Raw genomic sequence first — 16,988 nt, forward strand, 5'->3', positions numbered from 1 at the left:
CTGGCCACCCATTGCCTAGCAACCTTTAGAGTCTGCCCACTTCCCTCCATCCTCATGTGGGCAAGTATCTCTTACGGCTGCAATTACTGCACTGGCTTCCTAACAGGAAGCCTCCTCTAGCCCTAGTTATATTCAGTGATGGCCACTAGACTAAGCACTGTAAGGCAGAGAGCTGAGTCCTGTTCTGCCACACAGTATGCGGTGCCTGACTCCATACCTCGTCAGTGAACAGCTCTTGTTGAAAGACAACAGGGTGGAGGATACAGGGAACTCTCTGGCGTGGGGACGAAGTTCTGTGTAACAGGCACTGTTATGGAGGAGCTGCCTTTGTTCATCTTGATAAAGGAAGGCAGACAACTGTGGGCTGTTCTGGCACACATACCCGCACCACCACCACCACCGCCCACCAGAAGCTGGCAGTCACTAATCCTGAGAGCGCCTGGTGCAACCAATGAGAAATGGAGGGTCAAACCCCCGGACGGCTCCCCGCTGTTGGTAAGACAAAAGTCCAAGCCCTTCCTGTGCTGCCCGCGCCCTCCCACCCCCGCATCGCAGCCTGGCTCTTCTGCCAGCCTCGGGGGAACTCATGCTTCATGCCTCTTTGCAGTTGCTGTGCTTTGTAGGAACATCGAATTAAACGTTTCCAGCTACCATCTCTCTTCTCTCTAGACTCAATTCTGAAGGCGAGATCTTTGGGAGTCTGGCGTTAATACCTGTACTCCAAAACCTCTACTCAGTAAACACCGTGCCGACGGCCACAAATTAACCAGGGAAACAGCATCCCGTGGCTGCTGGGCGCGGGCTGGGAAAACTTATCACGCATGCGCCTATCCTTTAGGGTCGGAGGCCTCGGAGACGTCTGACAGCTCCACTCAAGCCCGGACCACCCGCCCGAAAGACGCAAGGAGAGCTGCCTCCCACCCCCGCCCCGCGGGCCTTCGCGGCAAGGGGCATCTCGCCTGGCTCCGCTTATCAGGGGCTGCCCTCGGGCCCCTTCAGCCTCCCTCGGCACCCGCTTGACCCCTAGGAAGCCTGGGGCTGCGGTGGGAACTTCGCGAGCTCCCGGGTCTCTGCGCGGATCCTAAGACACGCCCGAACGGTTAGACCTGGAAAGTCGCCGGGAGCCGGCCCCTGCGACTACTTCCGGGTCGGGATCGAGACGACGGTCTCGCCCGGGCGCCGCAGGGCCTACTGGGTAACGAGCCCCTTCCCCTACCCGCGCTGACTTGCGTCGTCGGTATCGCCGCTGACGGACAGGCATCAGAGCCAATCGGGACAAGGGAACCCCGAGCCGCGCGCCAGTCGAACCAATGGCACGCGGCGGGGCGGGGCGGTCGCGGTCGTAGAGCGTCGGGAGGAGCCGCCCTGCCGGGAAGGAGCCAGAGAGAGTCGGCGGCACAAAATGGCGGCTGCGGCCGGGGCCGGGGCTCCAGGGTCGACGGCCCCCGCGGTACCGGCTGGCACGCCGGGCTCCGGAGGCACAGCCCCCGCGTCACAGGGGGTGTTGATCGGGGACCGGCTGTACTCCGGGGTGCTCATCACGTTGGAGAACTGCCTTCTGCCCGACGACAAGCTCCGCTTCACGCCGTCCATGTCGAGTGGCCTCGACACCGACACGGAAACCGACCTCCGCGTGGTGGGCTGCGAGCTCATCCAGGCGGCCGGCATCCTGCTCCGCCTGCCGCAGGTGAGGGAGCTGCCGCGAGCCTCGGGCCGAGGTAACCGCCGCGCCCGCTCCGGGAAGGTTCCCAGGCCCTTTGTTGGCGGAGGGGCCGGAATCGGACCCGGAGCTTGCTTCGTGTGTCTGCCCGGAATCCGGGCCCAGCAATGACCCCCTACCCGGATCCCAACCCCACTCCTTACTGACGTCTGGTACCCTGCTCGGATCACTCTCCTTATTCCCACCGAGAACTCAGCCCCTACCCCGTTCCGTGTCCCCGCCCGGGACCTGGACCCAGCGCCTACCCAAGGCCGGAGCGCCCCTGCTGCAGCCCACCAGAGGTGATAAAGGAGGCGAGGTAGCGGGATGCGAAGAACCTTTGTGGATGCAGAAAACGTTTTAGGTTCTGGTTCTTTATTAGGAGTTTCGCGAAACTCAGTGGTTTTATTTGAGACCCTTGAAGTGGGCAACTGAAAAGGATGGAATCCTTCTCTTGTGCAGGTGGCCATGGCTACCGGGCAGGTGTTGTTCCAGCGGTTCTTCTACACTAAGTCCTTTGTGAAGCATTCCATGGAGGTGAGATTTCCCGTCTTTCTTCCCCACAGAAACGTGTTGACAGGAAACCTGGGTTTGTGGTGTTGCCGATCGCTCAGAGGAAGGAGTACTGGTCTTGGCAATTGTAGTGCTCGCTGTATTTGGGGCGGGGTGTGTTGGGAAGCTCCCTGCTATAGAGGGGTCTCTCCCAAGTGGCCTTTTTCTCCGGGTGTATCTCCTCTGCTCTTAACCGCCTTTCTTCAGCTGTTGGAGACTGGTCCTTGGAACGAACCTCTGTCCCGTCGCTTACATTTCAGCACGTGTCAATGGCCTGTGTTCACCTGGCCTCCAAGATAGAAGAGGCTCCAAGGCGAATACGGGACGTCATCAACGTGTTTCATCGCCTTCGACATCTGCGAGAGAAAAAGTGAGTCCATCAGCGCTGTCATAGACATCCGCCTCCGTGTTTTCTCAGTTATTGTTACACTAGTTTCTGGGACAAAATTTAGGGTGTGGGGTTTTACACTTGTGCCCAGAAGGAGGCCTGGCAGCTGGGAGGTACCCTTCAGATACTGTTAATCAGTGAAGGAACCACTGTCGGCAGGAAGGGGACTGTGGCTTTTGTCCAGCTGACATCGGTTTCCTGGTTGCCCAAGAGGCTGTTTGGTCAGCCTGGATGCTCTGGAGCTGGTTCTAAACCTCAGCACTGTTTTCATTTTGGGCTGGATGAGTCTTTGTTGTGGGTACTTTCCTGTGTATTGTAGGGTATTTAGAAGCATCCTTGGCTCAGGCTTTCCAATGCTCCAGGTAATGGAGGTCCTTTGTGAAACAGTTTTGGCTGTTTAAGCATCGTGCTTCTGTGGGTTCTTTCGATTTCCATTCATCCACAGTGCATCTGCTTATGTCTTGAGCCCAAAAAAGGATGTCCAGTCTTTGTGCGATGAGATGGTGAGACCCTCCAGTCTTCAGTCCACGTTTATTGTCTGTAAGGAAAACAGGGAGAGGGTTATTGAGGCATAAGTAGGTTAGCATGGGGTTTGAGGAAGACTTCATGGTTTTGTTAAAGGAAGTGAACTTCCTGACTCCATCTGTGTTGTGTGTATGGTAGATTGTCACTGTGGGATTTGATAGACTCTGTTTTGTTTGACTCTTATGCAGATTGTGTGTTTTGTCTTTGTAGAAAACCTGTGCCTCTCCTCTTGGATCAAGATTACGTTAACTTAAAGAATCAAATTATAAAGGCGGAAAGGCGAGTTCTCAAGGAGCTGGGTTTCTGCGTCCACGTGAAGCACCCTCACAAGGTGGGTATGAGGCCCAGTTGCCATGTGAGCCCACTAAAGTGACTGCTGCATTCCCACCCAGATTGGGAACCCCAAAGGATTAAATGTGTCCCTGATTTGGTTTTCCAGTTTATACCTGTACTCTGAAAGATAACCGTTTTGTCATCAGTCTTCTCGTATTATGTTAATTTTAATAGTATATTTTTAAGAGGTGGAAGTTATCTCTCTTAAGTTTGAGCTTTCAGAAATAGTGATAAGAACTTGTAAGAATGAAATTTGTCAGTTTACTGTTTCTTTGTCAACAGCTGATTTTCTAAAGCTGCTTAAGTAATAACTTTATTTTCTTTTATGGGGGAATTGGAAGAATTCTGAACTGTTTATTTGGAAGTGAAGGAAGACAGTTTTACAGCGTGTATCAGTTGAGCATATGATAGCACACATATCTTCCGTGTTCCCTTCAAACGCAGAGTGCTGTTTTCCTCTCTCTATGTCCCCTTTTTATTGGGGGTTTCCTCATAGCTTCTTTCTCACTTGTGTGACTTTCTGGCATTAATTCAGAATCTTGGTAAATTACTCACCATAGATTTAAGACCTTTTTCTTCATTTGCTGAAAGTATTCTCATGCCATGCCTTGTATAAGTTAGCGGCTGGGGTACAGAAACGTTCCAGGCAGGCTACTCTCACTCGTGGAGAATGTGTCGAAGATGAGAATGAGCCTGAGCCCCAGCCGCGAGCAGCTCAGCGCAGCTAGGTCCTCCCGTGCTTCCCTGGTGCCTGGCTCAAAAGCAGGGAGCACGCACGTCAGCAAAAACTCCCCTCCAGCTGAACTGTGCACCGGGCGTGTGACGGGAGCCAGCCCTGGGATCTAGCACGAGGCTCTTGTTTGCTGCATGGACACCCTCAATATCTGAATTCTGGGTTCTCAAGGTTCTCGGTAATAACTGCCTAACCCGTATCTTCCAGATAATCGTTATGTACCTTCAGGTGTTAGAGTGTGAGCGTAACCAACACCTGGTCCAGACTTCATGGTGAGTTGACCTTCCTTGTTATATGAGACCAGGCAGGGCAGTGCAGGAGTATGTTGATTTGAGGCACCTGGGCAGTGGGTAGTCGGTCCCATGACTTGGTTGTGGGCTGGAATTGTCCAAGTGCCCAGTGTTCCTGCCATGTAAATCCAACCAGATTCCCAAAATATCAGGCACTGGTGGAACGGTAAGGTGACCCTTCCCCCTCCAACCCCCCAGGAGAGCAGTCAGCGGGCTTCCCTTTGGGGGCTGTTGACTAGGCATGTCGGGATCTTTTCCACAGCTGGCAGTGTGGACTTAGTGGTTTTATATCTAACGTGAACTTGCTTCTCACTGCCTCAATTAAGCAAATCGTATGGGAGGAACGGGGTGTAAGGCCTTCCTACAATTTGGGGACTGATTTTTAACAGTATGCTAATATACTAGAAGTGAAGCCTGAAGTAACGGTTCAGTGCTGGGTGCTTTCCCATAGAGTTAGGTCTGTAAGGGTCATGTTTTTGCTGCCTGAATTGTCTGGTGCTGTGCTGTGCTAATGGAGAACCTATTTTGACTTTTCTTTTCTGTACTCTTTCAATCAAAGGGTAGCCTCTGAGGGTAAGTGACTAAGACTTCTCCTCTCCTGTCCAAGCGCTTCGGTGCGGGGACAGCGGCCGTCCTCAGCCAACCCTGTGCAGGCTCTCCACCGAAGGCTGGCTCTAGATGGTGGTATGCGCACGATAGTCTAGTGCTGGCCCACTGCTGCTGTGGTTCTCTGACGGTTGTGCTTCTTGTTAATCCTGTCGTGCTTGGTAATTGTATTGATTAGAGTTGATAACTGTCTTGACTTGAATTTTGTCCATTTGAAACTGCTCTACCTGTGCAATAAAGATGCAGTACCTTTCTCTTAAAAAAAAAGCAAACTAGGGGATGCTGTGAAAACCGGCTGGTGGGAGTTGAGACTGTAGTGTGGGTGGTGGTATTTATTTCTGGAAGTCCTGAAGTTGCTCTTTTCAGCAGCTAAGGGTTGACACATTTTTGTAAAAGGTGTGCATCTTTAAATCATTCCATGGACACTGTTTATATTGTAACTTATTTTAAAAATAGTAACTTTAAATATATGTTGTGAGGACTTTTTTTTAAAGGACATAAAAGTTAATGGTTTAATAATGTTACAACTGAGTACTAAATGTTTTTTTCATTAGAACCAAAATAGTTACTGATGGTTGTATTTATTAAATGTTTGTTTACTTGCAACTCTGGGGACATACGGCCTTGGCTCCATCACACGAGGTTTTTTTGGTCCCTTCTGGGTACCTGGAGCGGGATCTTAAGAGCCAGGTGCTCCTAGTGGGCAGATGTAGAATTTATCACTGAGAAAGCTCTCCATGGGTTCGTAGGTCACCTTCTCCAGGATTTGGGGCAGAGATAACCAGGGTGGGGGGTGCATCAGTTAGGCCCCAGCATGACTTGGCTGCCCCTTGTGGGTGTAGCCTGCTATCATTGGGGTATGTTAGAAGCAATGAATGTATGACCTGTTCAACTGTTCTCTTGTGCAATGAATCTCTGCAATATTTTCTGTTTTCTTGTGTTTTTGCAATATTGATAAAATTAATGTGAGGTTTGACTTTTGGTCTTTTAAATCTTAGAAAAACGTATCTAAATGAAATTGCTGAAAATGTAGCCAGCATTAGAATTCTAACCTTTTAAGAAATGCAAATGTTTTGTATTTTTATATCTTCTAATATGATAGCTGTTAAAAATGTACTGACTGTGATGAAACTTGTAGTATTTTGTTGCTTTTATCTGATTTTATGAATGTTCATTTTAAGACTCCTTATTGAAATGGGACAATTTGGAAACGGTTCTTTGATAAGCCTGAGAAGAGGATTTCCCTTTGGGCACTGAGCCCTCTGCATGATGTTCCCATGCACCCAAGGGAGTTTTTCCCCCTTGTCAAGTGGACTCCCGTGTGGAAGAAGCCACGCTGCGAGCACCTCTTCCAGGAAAAGGAGCGCAAGAGGACGACTTGTCTCAGAAAGGCCCTCGCAGGCTTTGTGCTCAGCCCGTTCATTTGAGTTTGCATGTTTCTCTGCACTGTGGATTTTGAGCATTTAAATGTTCTTAATCAAATATGTCGAGCTGCCACAGTAGACGTCTTTCTGAGGCACTGCGTTTTGCATGAGAGCAGGCCAAAGGTTGAGAGGGAAAAGTAAAGTTAAAGTTGGTTCTCTTTCATAGCAACATGTACTCTCTGACATTCAGCCAGCTTTAAAAGATTTCAGTAGTTTCCCTATCTTCCTATCCTGTATTCAGAAAAAGCAGCTGGGACGTTTCTCCATGAACTTGTGAGAATCACAGGACTGTCTAGATCTTAAGTCCTGGCCGTAGACTAGTTAGTGGAGTAGTGACTTGACCTCGACAGTGCAGACGGGTGTCATGTGCGTGCCCAGGGGTTTCAGTTCTTGCTGTGTTTGGTTTTCAGGAACTACATGAATGACAGCCTTCGCACAGATGTTTTTGTGAGGTTCCAGCCTGAGAGCATCGCCTGTGCCTGCATCTATCTTGCTGCCCGGACGCTGGAGGTCAGTGCAGGGCCACCTGGGGAGTCACCAACCCCAGTAAACTGTGTGCTATGCTTCAAGTTATGTTTACTGGCATCAATAAAAAGCCTACTTGTTGGTGACCATCAGGCTTGTTTTTATTTCCCTGAGAATCTTGTTGGCTATGAAGAATGGTTAATGATGATGGCCTCTGTGTTTACAGATCCCTTTACCCAATCGTCCCCATTGGTTTCTTTTGTTTGGAGCAACTGAAGAAGAAATTCAAGAAATCTGCTTAAAAATCCTGCAGCTGTATACTCGGAAAAAGGTTCTGTGTCTTTTCATGTAACGTGTGCACCTGTTTTTGACTGGAAGCATCTGGTCTGAATCATGCACTCTGGCTTTTCTAGGTTGATCTGACTCACCTGGAGAGTGAAGTGGAGAAGCGCAGGCACGCCCTCGATGAGGCAAAGGCACAGGCCAAGGGCCTGCTGCCCGGCAGCACCCAGGTGCTGGACAGTGCATCGCGGTTCTCGCCTGCCCCCAAACCTGGTAAGCGTCTCCTCCCAGGGGTGGCCCTCCCACCCTGAGTTCTCTTGGATCACATCTGCAGCTAGTCTGAGCACTCCTGAGGGCTCCAGAGTCCCCAGCAAACAAGAGGCAATCTTTGAAGTAAGAACGGAACGCCTATGAAGTCTGTTCTTGTGTTTTCATTAGTAAGGGGTATGGACAGGCTCCTGAAATGGCTCTCATTACCCAGCTCACCCAAGTAGTTTGCCTTGATGAAAGTCTCATAAATCTGGAGGAGTAGATCCTGTTGTCAGATCCTAGAGTTAAGCATGATGCCTGTCCCCAGTCCCGGAGGCCTGGCGAGTGAGACAGGTGGTCTTCCTGCATCTTGAAGTCCTGAAGTGGGCTGGGAGCCAGAAGTCAGAGTTGGCAGCAGCAGTCCCTTGGGAGTGGCCTCACCTTGCTCGGCATTCCTGTTTCTCATCAGAGCAGTTGTTGAGTTGTAACTTCTTGTGATTGATTCTAGTGGAATCCCCCAAAGAAGGCAAAGGAAACAAGCCTTCCCCACTCTCCGTGAAGAACACCAAAAGGAAAGTGGAGGGTGTGAAGAAAACCAAGGCGGACAGTCCGGTGAACGGGTGAGTAGCCACGTGCCCAGATGGTACTGGGGTCGGCTAGAGAGACTTGAGGTCTTAACTATTCTCTGCCCTATTCTCAGCTTGCCGAAGGAGCAGGGGAGTCGAAGTCGGAGCGGGAGTCACGAGCAGAGCTACTCAAGGTCCCCGTCACGTTCCGCGTCCCCTAAGAGAAGGTGTGTGCTGCTTGGGTGCACGGGGCTGCAGCAGGCACCGGGATGTTTCCTGGGGAAGCGGTGTGGCCTTTCCTTGGGGACAGTTGCTCCTGACTCTCAAGTGGTCAGGATGGGTGGTTACCCACCTGCCTGGTGGTCTCCTTCACAGGAAAAGTGACAGTGGCTCCACATCTGGTGGGTCCAAGTCACAGAGCCGCTCTCGGAGCCGGAGCGACTCCCCACCACGTCAGGCCCACCGGGGCGCCCCCTACAAAGGCTCCAAGGTGCGGAGCTACCGAAGATCCAAGGACTGCAAGTACTCTACCCAGAAGCCACACAAGTCCCGGAGCCGGAGCTCCTCCCGCTCTCGGAGCCGCTCACGGGAGCGGGCGGATACTTCTGGAAAATACAAGAAAAAAAGCCATTACTATAGAGAACAGCGACGGGAGCGTTCTCGGTCTTATGAGCGAACGGGCCATCGCTATGAGCGGGACCACCCTGGGCACAGCAGGCACCGAAGGTGAGGGGTGGGGTCCCCGCAGGACTCTGCTTTGGCCCTTGATGTGGACACCTCAGCTGCTGGCCCTGGGGCGTGACTCTTTCTGGATATAGTTGTTGACTCTGGACAGTGTGATGAATTTGGAGATGGCATGGAGAGGCTGGCAAGGTGCCCATTCGTCTGGCCCGGGCCCAGCCCCCAGCTCTTGCCCAGCGCCTCAGCAGCAGCCCTGCTAGATGCAAAGGCGGGGCACGTGTCCCAGCAGCGGGGTTTGGTGCTACGACAGGCTGTCTGTTCACCCCCGAACCCATACTTAATTACGTCAAACCAAGAAAATGACTTTTCGAACCTTTGCCTATATTAGGTTATACTATGTATGTATTTTGCAGTGTTTCATGATGAGAAAATGGCCTTAATAGCCCCTTACTCTGTCCACGTTGTAAATAAACGTGTTTAATACGAGTTAAAGCTATATATGAAAACTGAGAACTTGAACTGTCAGCTTAAAACGTGTAGAGAATTCTGATTTTTAAAATGTGAAGGTAGATCTGTGTTGAAAGTCGTATATTTTTATCTGTGTGATGCTGAGTGCAGGCCACCAGCTTCTAGAGAAGTTTCCTATATATGCATTTTACGTTATTAAATAAACAATTCTCTCTACTCAGGACATTTGGAAAGTTAAAGGGCTTGTCGTTTGTCATTCTCATTGTTTGCTCCCCTGCACAGCCTGCAGCACCGATCTAGCAATGTGTCTGCACTCCCCTCTCTGATCTCATTACTGTGTTGGGTTTTGTACTGAATTCTGTGCATCTGCTCCTCTCTGAGGGCTTGTGAGGCTCTGAGCTGTCTGCTACCAGCATGGTAAATGGAGGGTTTGCAAAGGACAAAGAGCATCACCCTAGAGGGGTCCTCTGTGGGAGTGGGTGAGGACAGCTCGGTGGTGCCAGTGAGCAGGGTGGGTCAGGGCTGTCTCCAAGTGCTGTGTGCACTCTGTGCAGATCAGAGGCACTTGGGGGCGTGTCTATGCCCTGTGTTGGCTCTCTCCAGACCAGCACTTCTTCATGGGTGGAAGGCACTCCCTTCCTGGTGCCAGTGGCCTGGAGAAAGGTGCCTGAAGTCAGTACAGCCAAGGTATGAAAGCAGCAAGGTCAGCATCCAGGGTCCAGGTGGCTCACTCTTAGAACCAAACCATAAAAGCCTGTGGAGGCTGAGAGATAGGCTCCTGGATGGGTTTAGAGACCTTTCAACCTGGGAACCAGAAGCTGCCCCTCAGGTTGAAGGGTACATCCTCTGGAGACTCAGTTATAGAGCTGGGCCCAGATCCTGCAGTTTTGCCCTCCCATTGGCCTATCCTCCATTCTCTGCTTAGCTAAGTTGGGGCCTGGGGGTGGCTAGGCCTGGCCATTTCATACTAAGACTCACTGGAACACCCTCCTACAAGGGCAAGCCTCAGAGGAGGACCAAAGAGACTCCCCACGTCCTTGTCCCAGCAGGAGTTCCTTCAGGTCCATTCTGGGGATCCTGTCCATCCTAGCCAACCTCAGGACAACAGAGCCTTTCTGTGTTACACGGGTTAAGTGGGCCCTCTGAGCCCCTTACCCTGAGGAACAACACTGGGTCTTAGCTCAACCCCATGCTGCTTCTGGTTTTCAGACAAACTTCTCATGGACACAACATGGGAGCTTGTTTGCTTTAAGGAAAGAATATACACTCCACCCATGCAAAAAGCGTCGTATTATCCATCCCACGGTACATGCGAGACGTCCTTCGCTTATCCAGACTAGCAGAGTGGAGGCTGCAAGCCAAAGCGGAGGGGTGGCGGGTCCTAGATATCCAAGTCACTCCTGACGGCGCCCCGGCTCTAGCCCAACACCTCGCACCTGTCAATCACCTTCCCCGCCCCAAGAGGCGGGTTCGGGGGTGAAGACGACGCCCCTCAAGACGAGTTGCTCCGAGTCCGGCTCCCGCCCCAGCATCTGCAATAGTTAGGGCCACTTCCGTCGCCCCCTCAACATCTCCGTCGCCGGGAAAACGCCATTTCCGGCCTCCCGGGACGACTGACCCTTGACTGTCGCGGAGCGACCAGAGTTCGAGCCACGCAGGCGCAGAGGGAACACGCTTGGGATTGTGGTAAGTGTAGTTTTCTAGCCTCCGCGAGGGACAGGCGGAGTCGGAGAGCTGTGGGAGGGGCTGGGCACGGGGGCAGGAGGGGCGGTTCCTCCAGCCGGAAACCGTCGCTTTCTGGGTCCGGCAGGGCCTGCGCTGATTGGGAGTGGGGCGCCTTGGGGCTCTAGGGGGCGCTGGGCGTAGAAGCACGCGGGCGGCCGCGCTCGGGCCGGCGCGGCCTTAGGAAAGGACCGGAAGCGCTTGAGCGAGGTGAAGGTATGGTTTGTTGAACCTCCTTGCGGCGTCTGGGGAGGGTCTGTGTGAGGACGCGGCGAGCGGGCTCCAGGGACAGCCCTGGAGGCCGCGACTGGGTGGGGCTCGGGGACCGAGACCCGATCGTAGACACAGCGTGAGAGGTGGGAGACCCGGGGTGAAGCTGAGGCTCAGGGAGGGCCAGTACCTGCCCAGAGTCGCTCAGCTGGGGGCCCTCGGAGGCAGAGGTTTTGAGGGAGGAAGCTGTACTCGAAGTGGCATCCTCGTGGTGGGAGAGGGTGGCGAGGGAGACCGGGTGCGGGAATCGGAACGAGACCAGAGCCCCCAGAGTGACCTTGGCGCACACCTGTATTCCAGCTCCGCTGATCGCCTGGGGCCACAGCCAAGCACAGAACATGTTTCTGATGCGCCTGACTTCCCAGCTGCTCAGGGCTGTTCCCAGGGCAGGTAAGAAGCCCTGTGGGGGGAGATGGTCGGGATACACATCTGGGTTAGGAGTATGGAGTTAGCAGCTCGGTGACCTGCACTGCTCTTCCTCACCACCTGGAGGCGGGGCCAGGCCACACAAACAACCCTGTTCAGTCACTCAGTCCTGTCGGACTCTTTGTGACCCCCATGGACTGCAGCACGCCAGGCTTCCCTGTCCTTCACCATCTCCCGGAGCTTGCTCAAACTCATGTCGGTAGGCCATCCAACCATCTTTTTCTCTGTCATCCTCTTCTGCCTTCAGTCTTTACCAGCATCGAGATCTTTTCCAGTGAGTCGACTTTTTGCATCAGGTGGCCAAAACATTGGAGCTTCAACATCAGTCCTTCCAGAATTTTCTTTAGGATTGACTGGTTTGATCTCCTTGCAGTCCAAGGGACTCTCAAGAGTCTTCTCCAGCACCACAGTTCAATAGCATCAGTTCTTCGGCACTCAGCCTTCTTTATGGTCCATATCTCACATCCATACATTACTACTGGAAAAACCATAGTTTTGACTAGACAAACCTTTGTTGGCAAAGTAATGTCTTTGCTTTTTAATACGCTGTCAAGGTGTGCAGAGTACATCATGCAAAATGCTGGGCTGGATGAAGCACAAGCTGGAATCAAGATTCCCGTAAGAAATATCAGTAATCTTAGATATGCAAATGATACCACCTTTATGGCAGAAAGCGAAGAAGAACTAAAGAGCCTCTTGATGAAAGTGAAAGAAGAGAGTGAAAAAGTTCACTTAAAACTCAGCATTCAAAAAATGAAGATCATGGCATCCGGTTCCATCACTTCATGGCAAATAGATGGGGAAACAATGGAAACAGTGACAGACTTTATTTTCTTGGGCTCCAAAATCACTGCAGAGGGTGACTGCAACCATGAAATTAAAAGACACTTGCTCCTTGAAATAAAAGCTATGACAAACCTGGACAACGTATTAAAAAACAGAGGCATTACTTTGCTGACAAAGGTCCATCTAGTCAAAGCTATGGTTTTTCCAGTAGTCATGTAGGGATATGAGAGTTGGACTATAAAGAAAGCTGAATGCTGAAGAATTGATGCTTTTGAACTGTGGTGTTGGAGAAGACTCTTCAGAGTCCCTTGGACAGCAAGGAGATCCAACCAGTTCATCCTAAAGGAAATCAGTCCGGAATATTCATTGAAAGGACTGATGCTGAAGCTGAAACTACAACACTTTGACCACCTGATGTAAAGAGCTGACTCATTGGAAAAGACCCCGATGCTGGGAAAGATTGAAGCCAAGAGGAGAAGGGGATGACAGAGCATGAGATGGTTGGATGGCATCACCGACTTGATGGATATGAGTTTGAGCAGGCTCCAGTAGTTGGTGATGGACATGGGTCGCAAAAAGTCGAACACGAGTGAGTGACTGAACTAAACTGCCTGAAGGTCTCTTTTGTACAGTTCTTCCGGGTATTCTTGCCACCTCTTCTTAATATCTTCTGCTTTTGTTAGGTCCATACCATTTCTGTCCTTTACTGTGCCTATCTTTGCATGAAATGTTCCTTTGGTATCTCTAATTTTCTTGAAGAGTTCTCTAGTCTTTCCCATTCTATTGCTTTCCTCTATTTCTTTGCATTGATCACTGAGGTAGGTTTTCTTATATCTCCTCGCTATTCTTTGGAACTCTGCATTATCAGATGGGTATATCTTTCCTTTTCTCCTTTGCCTTTCACTTCTCTTCTTAGCTATTTGCAAGGCCTCGTCAGACAACCATTTGCTTTTTTGCATTTCTTTTCCTGGGGATGGTCTTGATCACCATCTTCTGTACAGTGTTATGAACCTCTGTCCATAGTTCTTCAAACACTCTATCAACTCTAATTCCTTGAGTCTATTTGTCACTTCCACTGTATAATCATAAGGGATTTGATTTAGGTCATACCTGAATAGTCTAGTGGTTTTCCCTACTTTTTTCCATTTAAGTCTAAATTTGACAATAAGAAGTTCGTGATCTGAGCCACAGTCATTTCCCAGTCTTGTTTTTACTGACTGCATAGAACTACTCCATCTTCGGCTGCAAATAATATAATCAGTCTGATTTCAGTATAGACCATCTGGTGATGTCCATGTGTAGAGTCATCTCTTGTGTTGTTGGATGAGGGTGTTTGCTATGACCAGTGTGTTCTCTTGGCAAAACTCTATTAGCCTTTGCCCTGCTTTATTTTGTACTCCAAGGCCACACTTGCTTGTTACTTCAGGTATCTCTTGACTTCCTACTTTTGCATTCCAGTCCCCTATGATGAAAAGGACATCTTTTTTTGTTGTTAGTTCTAGAAGATCGTGTGGGTCTTCGTAGAACCATTCAACTTCAGCTTCTTTGGCATTACTGGTCGGGGCATAGACTTGGATTACTATGATACTGAATGGTTTGCCTTGGAAACAAACAGAGATCATTCTTTCATTTTTGAGATTGTATCCAAGTACTGCATTTCAGACTCTTTTGTTGACTGTGATGGCTACTCCGTTTCTTTTAAGGGATTCTTGCCCACAGTGGTAGAAATAATGGTCATCTGAATTAAATTCTCCTATTCCGGTCTATTTTAGTTCACTGATTACTAAAATGTCAATGTTCACTCTTGCCATCTCCTGTTTGACCACTTCCAATTTACTTTGATTCATGGACCTAATATTCCAGGTTCCTGTGCAGTATTGTTCTTTATAGCATTGGACTTTAACTTTCATCACCAGATATATCCACACCTGGGCGTTGTTTCCACTTTGGCTTAGCTTCTTCATTCCTTCTGGAGCTTTTTCTCTGCTTTTCTCCAGTAGCATATCAGGCATCTTCTGACCTGAAGTTAGTTCATTTTTCAGTGTCATATCTTTTTGTCTTTTCATACTGTTCATGGGGTTCTCAAGGCAAGAATACTGAAGTAGTTTGCCATTCCCTTCAGTGACCATGTTTTGTCAGAACTCTCTACCATGACCCGTCCATCTTGGGTGGCCCTACATGGCATGGCTCATAGTTTCACTGCATTAGACAAGTCTGTGATCCATGTGATCAGTTTGGTTAGTTTTCTGTGCTTGTAGTTTTCATTCTATCTGCCCTCTGATGGATGAGAACAGACAACCCTGTAGTCATCCAGATGTCACAGAAGGTGAGTCTTGGCCTAAGAATGTTAGCAGGGCTTCAGGGGGTTCTGCTCCACAGGCCCCATGGCTGTGTAGGTTGTGTAGCCCCACGAGCAGTAATTAACTGTGCTCTCTTGTCTCCTGCAGGCTGCAGTGGACCCTGGCCTGTCTTAGGGGTGCTGGGCAGGCATGCCTGCAGGCCTTGCTATAGCACGAAGCCAACAGGCCCAAGTGGGGTTGCCTCTCTCCCTGGCAGGCGGGTCCACATGGAACTTGAGGAGATGCTGGTCCCAAGGAAGATGTCCATCAGCCCCCTGGAGAGCTGGCTGACCATTCGCTACCTCCTACCCAGACTGGACACTGGGGCCCCAGGGACTGTGTCTCCAGCCCAACTCTATGAGTGTCCGCCCAGTCAGGTGGGCGAAGGGGTCGAGCAGGGTGGTAAGGATGTCTTTGATGCGCCCCAGATGCAGTGTAGAAATGTGCTCAAGATTCGCCGGCGGAAGATGAATCATCACAAGTACCGCAAGCTGGTCAAGAGGACCCGGTTCCTGCGGCGGAAAGTCAGGGAAGCACGTCTAAAACGGAAGCAGGTGAGCATGGCCCTTGGCTGTAACTATGTGGGGTGGCTGGAGTGCGTGGTTATGCCACAGACCTGTTGGTGGTCACTCCCTCTGCCCTCGCAGATGAAGTTCGAGAGAGACCTGAGGCGCATCTGGCAGAAGGCAGGCCTGAAGGAAGCCCCCCCAGGCTGGCAGACCCCCAAGATCTACCTGAAGGGCAAATGAGTCTTCTGTCTCTGTCCTCCTCCCCCGTGACTGCTGATGCCCAACGATAATAAATGCTCTGGGGACTCGGCTGTCCCTACTGGCCGGGACCTTCTTCTGCTTGGTGTGAGCTGTTCTGGGATGAAGGCTGGTACCAGCTTCTGGTATTACAGGAGCCCAAGGCCACTGGGGCAGATTGAGAGCCCCTTCCCCCAGCGGGCCCTGTCCTGGTGCCCTGGCTGCAGGAGGGAAAGCCAGTGCTGTGGGACATCTGTGAAGAGTCACAGCCCTGCCCCTGGTGAGCACACAATCAGGGAGCATGGCACGGGGACCATCTGGGGGTTAGAGAGTGAGTATACCGTTGACCCTTTTTGCAGTCGAAAACCTGAGCAGAGCTTATAGTCAGCACTCCATTTCTTTGGTTTTGGGATCAACCAGCTGTGGCTCGTGTGTTGCTATAGGACCTGATGATTGAAAAAAAAAAAAAAAAAGAGTGGACTTGCACAGTTGAGGGGTCAGGGAGGCCCTCACTGGGCAGACGGGTGGGAGGCAGCAAAGGCGCCTGTCCTCAGGGATGGTGGGCAGGTCCTGCTCAGCTACAGCAGGGGACCCCTAGCGTGCTGTGAGCTCCTTGGCCTCTGCCACTTTGGGGGGCTCATCAGGAAGGGATGGCCTGCTCTGGCAGGTTCAGGGTTGGACTGGCTGAAAGGGGGCCCTTTATGGAGCTGGGGAAGCCTGGAGCCTTATCCTGAACCAGTTGCCCCCAGGGATTCCAGATTCTGTTTGCGTGGAGAGGAACATGTTTTGTCTAATAGTAGGGGATTAGGCGGGGAACCTGGGCCTCTCATATCCAGGCTTGGGGGATTGGGTTGCAGGCATGGAGCCTGGTCAGAGTCTGAGCTCAGGTGAGCATAGGTGAAGTGTCTGCCTTGCTCCTGACTGCCATGTGCAAGGAGGGGAAGGTGCACCTCTCCTGAGCCCTGGAGATGCCCCTGTCCTGCTTCGCACTAGGGCTATGGAGATGTGTCTGGGGCCTGGGTTGGGTTCCCTGCAGATCTGGAGGGAGGGGTTGTGCTTGGACACAAGCTTCCTAGAAGTTGCCCTGGAAGGGCACTGATGACTCCAATGCTTCAGTGAGCCTGGTGGGCCCTGTCCTGTGTGTGCCCGCCAGCCAGGTGAGCAGGCTTCTAGCCAAGGGGCCCATCTGGGTCCCTGCCTGTCAGTGGGATGGGCTCATGGAGCAAATGCACATGTTGGATGTCAGGAAGGTGAAGCTGGCCCTGACTTTGAGGGGACCTGAGGCCTTTGGGAGCGCAGGACTGCTTCCACCAGTAACCACTAGGGGGCACTGGTTGGGCTCCTGCCAGCCCTAGGGGTTTTTGCTGAGCACCAGGACACTAGCATCCTTCCCTCTCAGTTTCCTCAGCTGCCGGTGGGGCAGGGCTCCCAGGTCCAG

General features: G+C 51.3%; 2 protein-coding genes across 6 annotated transcripts; both read left to right on the top strand.

The window, feature by feature from the left end:
• Positions 1-1,349: 1,349 nt before the first annotated feature.
• CCNL2 (cyclin L2) lies at positions 1,350-9,500 on the top strand. 3 transcript variants are annotated; one of them, NM_001034650.2, is given in 11 exon segments: positions 1,350-1,687; positions 2,162-2,236; positions 2,512-2,621; positions 3,375-3,495; positions 4,438-4,502; positions 6,961-7,060; positions 7,242-7,346; positions 7,429-7,570; positions 8,055-8,166; positions 8,247-8,339; positions 8,488-9,484. In NM_001034650.2, coding segments are annotated over 11 exon segments (1,563 nt in total). In that variant the 5' UTR covers positions 1,350-1,402; the 3' UTR covers positions 8,843-9,484.
• Positions 9,501-11,109: 1,609 nt separating this feature from the next.
• Positions 11,110-15,642, top strand: AURKAIP1 (aurora kinase A interacting protein 1). Of its 3 annotated transcripts, none has more exons than XM_005217042.5 (4): positions 11,110-11,339; positions 11,554-11,643; positions 14,913-15,358; positions 15,452-15,642. In XM_005217042.5, exons 2-4 carry the CDS (start codon positions 11,592-11,594, stop codon positions 15,551-15,553), a joined length of 600 nt encoding a protein of 199 aa, XP_005217099.1. In that variant the 5' UTR covers positions 11,110-11,339; positions 11,554-11,591; the 3' UTR covers positions 15,554-15,642.
• Positions 15,643-16,988: the final 1,346 nt, after the last annotated feature.

Source organism: Bos taurus, chromosome 16, assembly GCF_002263795.3.
Source record: "Bos taurus isolate L1 Dominette 01449 registration number 42190680 breed Hereford chromosome 16, ARS-UCD2.0, whole genome shotgun sequence".
NCBI classification, from domain to species: Eukaryota; Metazoa; Chordata; class Mammalia; order Artiodactyla; family Bovidae; genus Bos; species Bos taurus.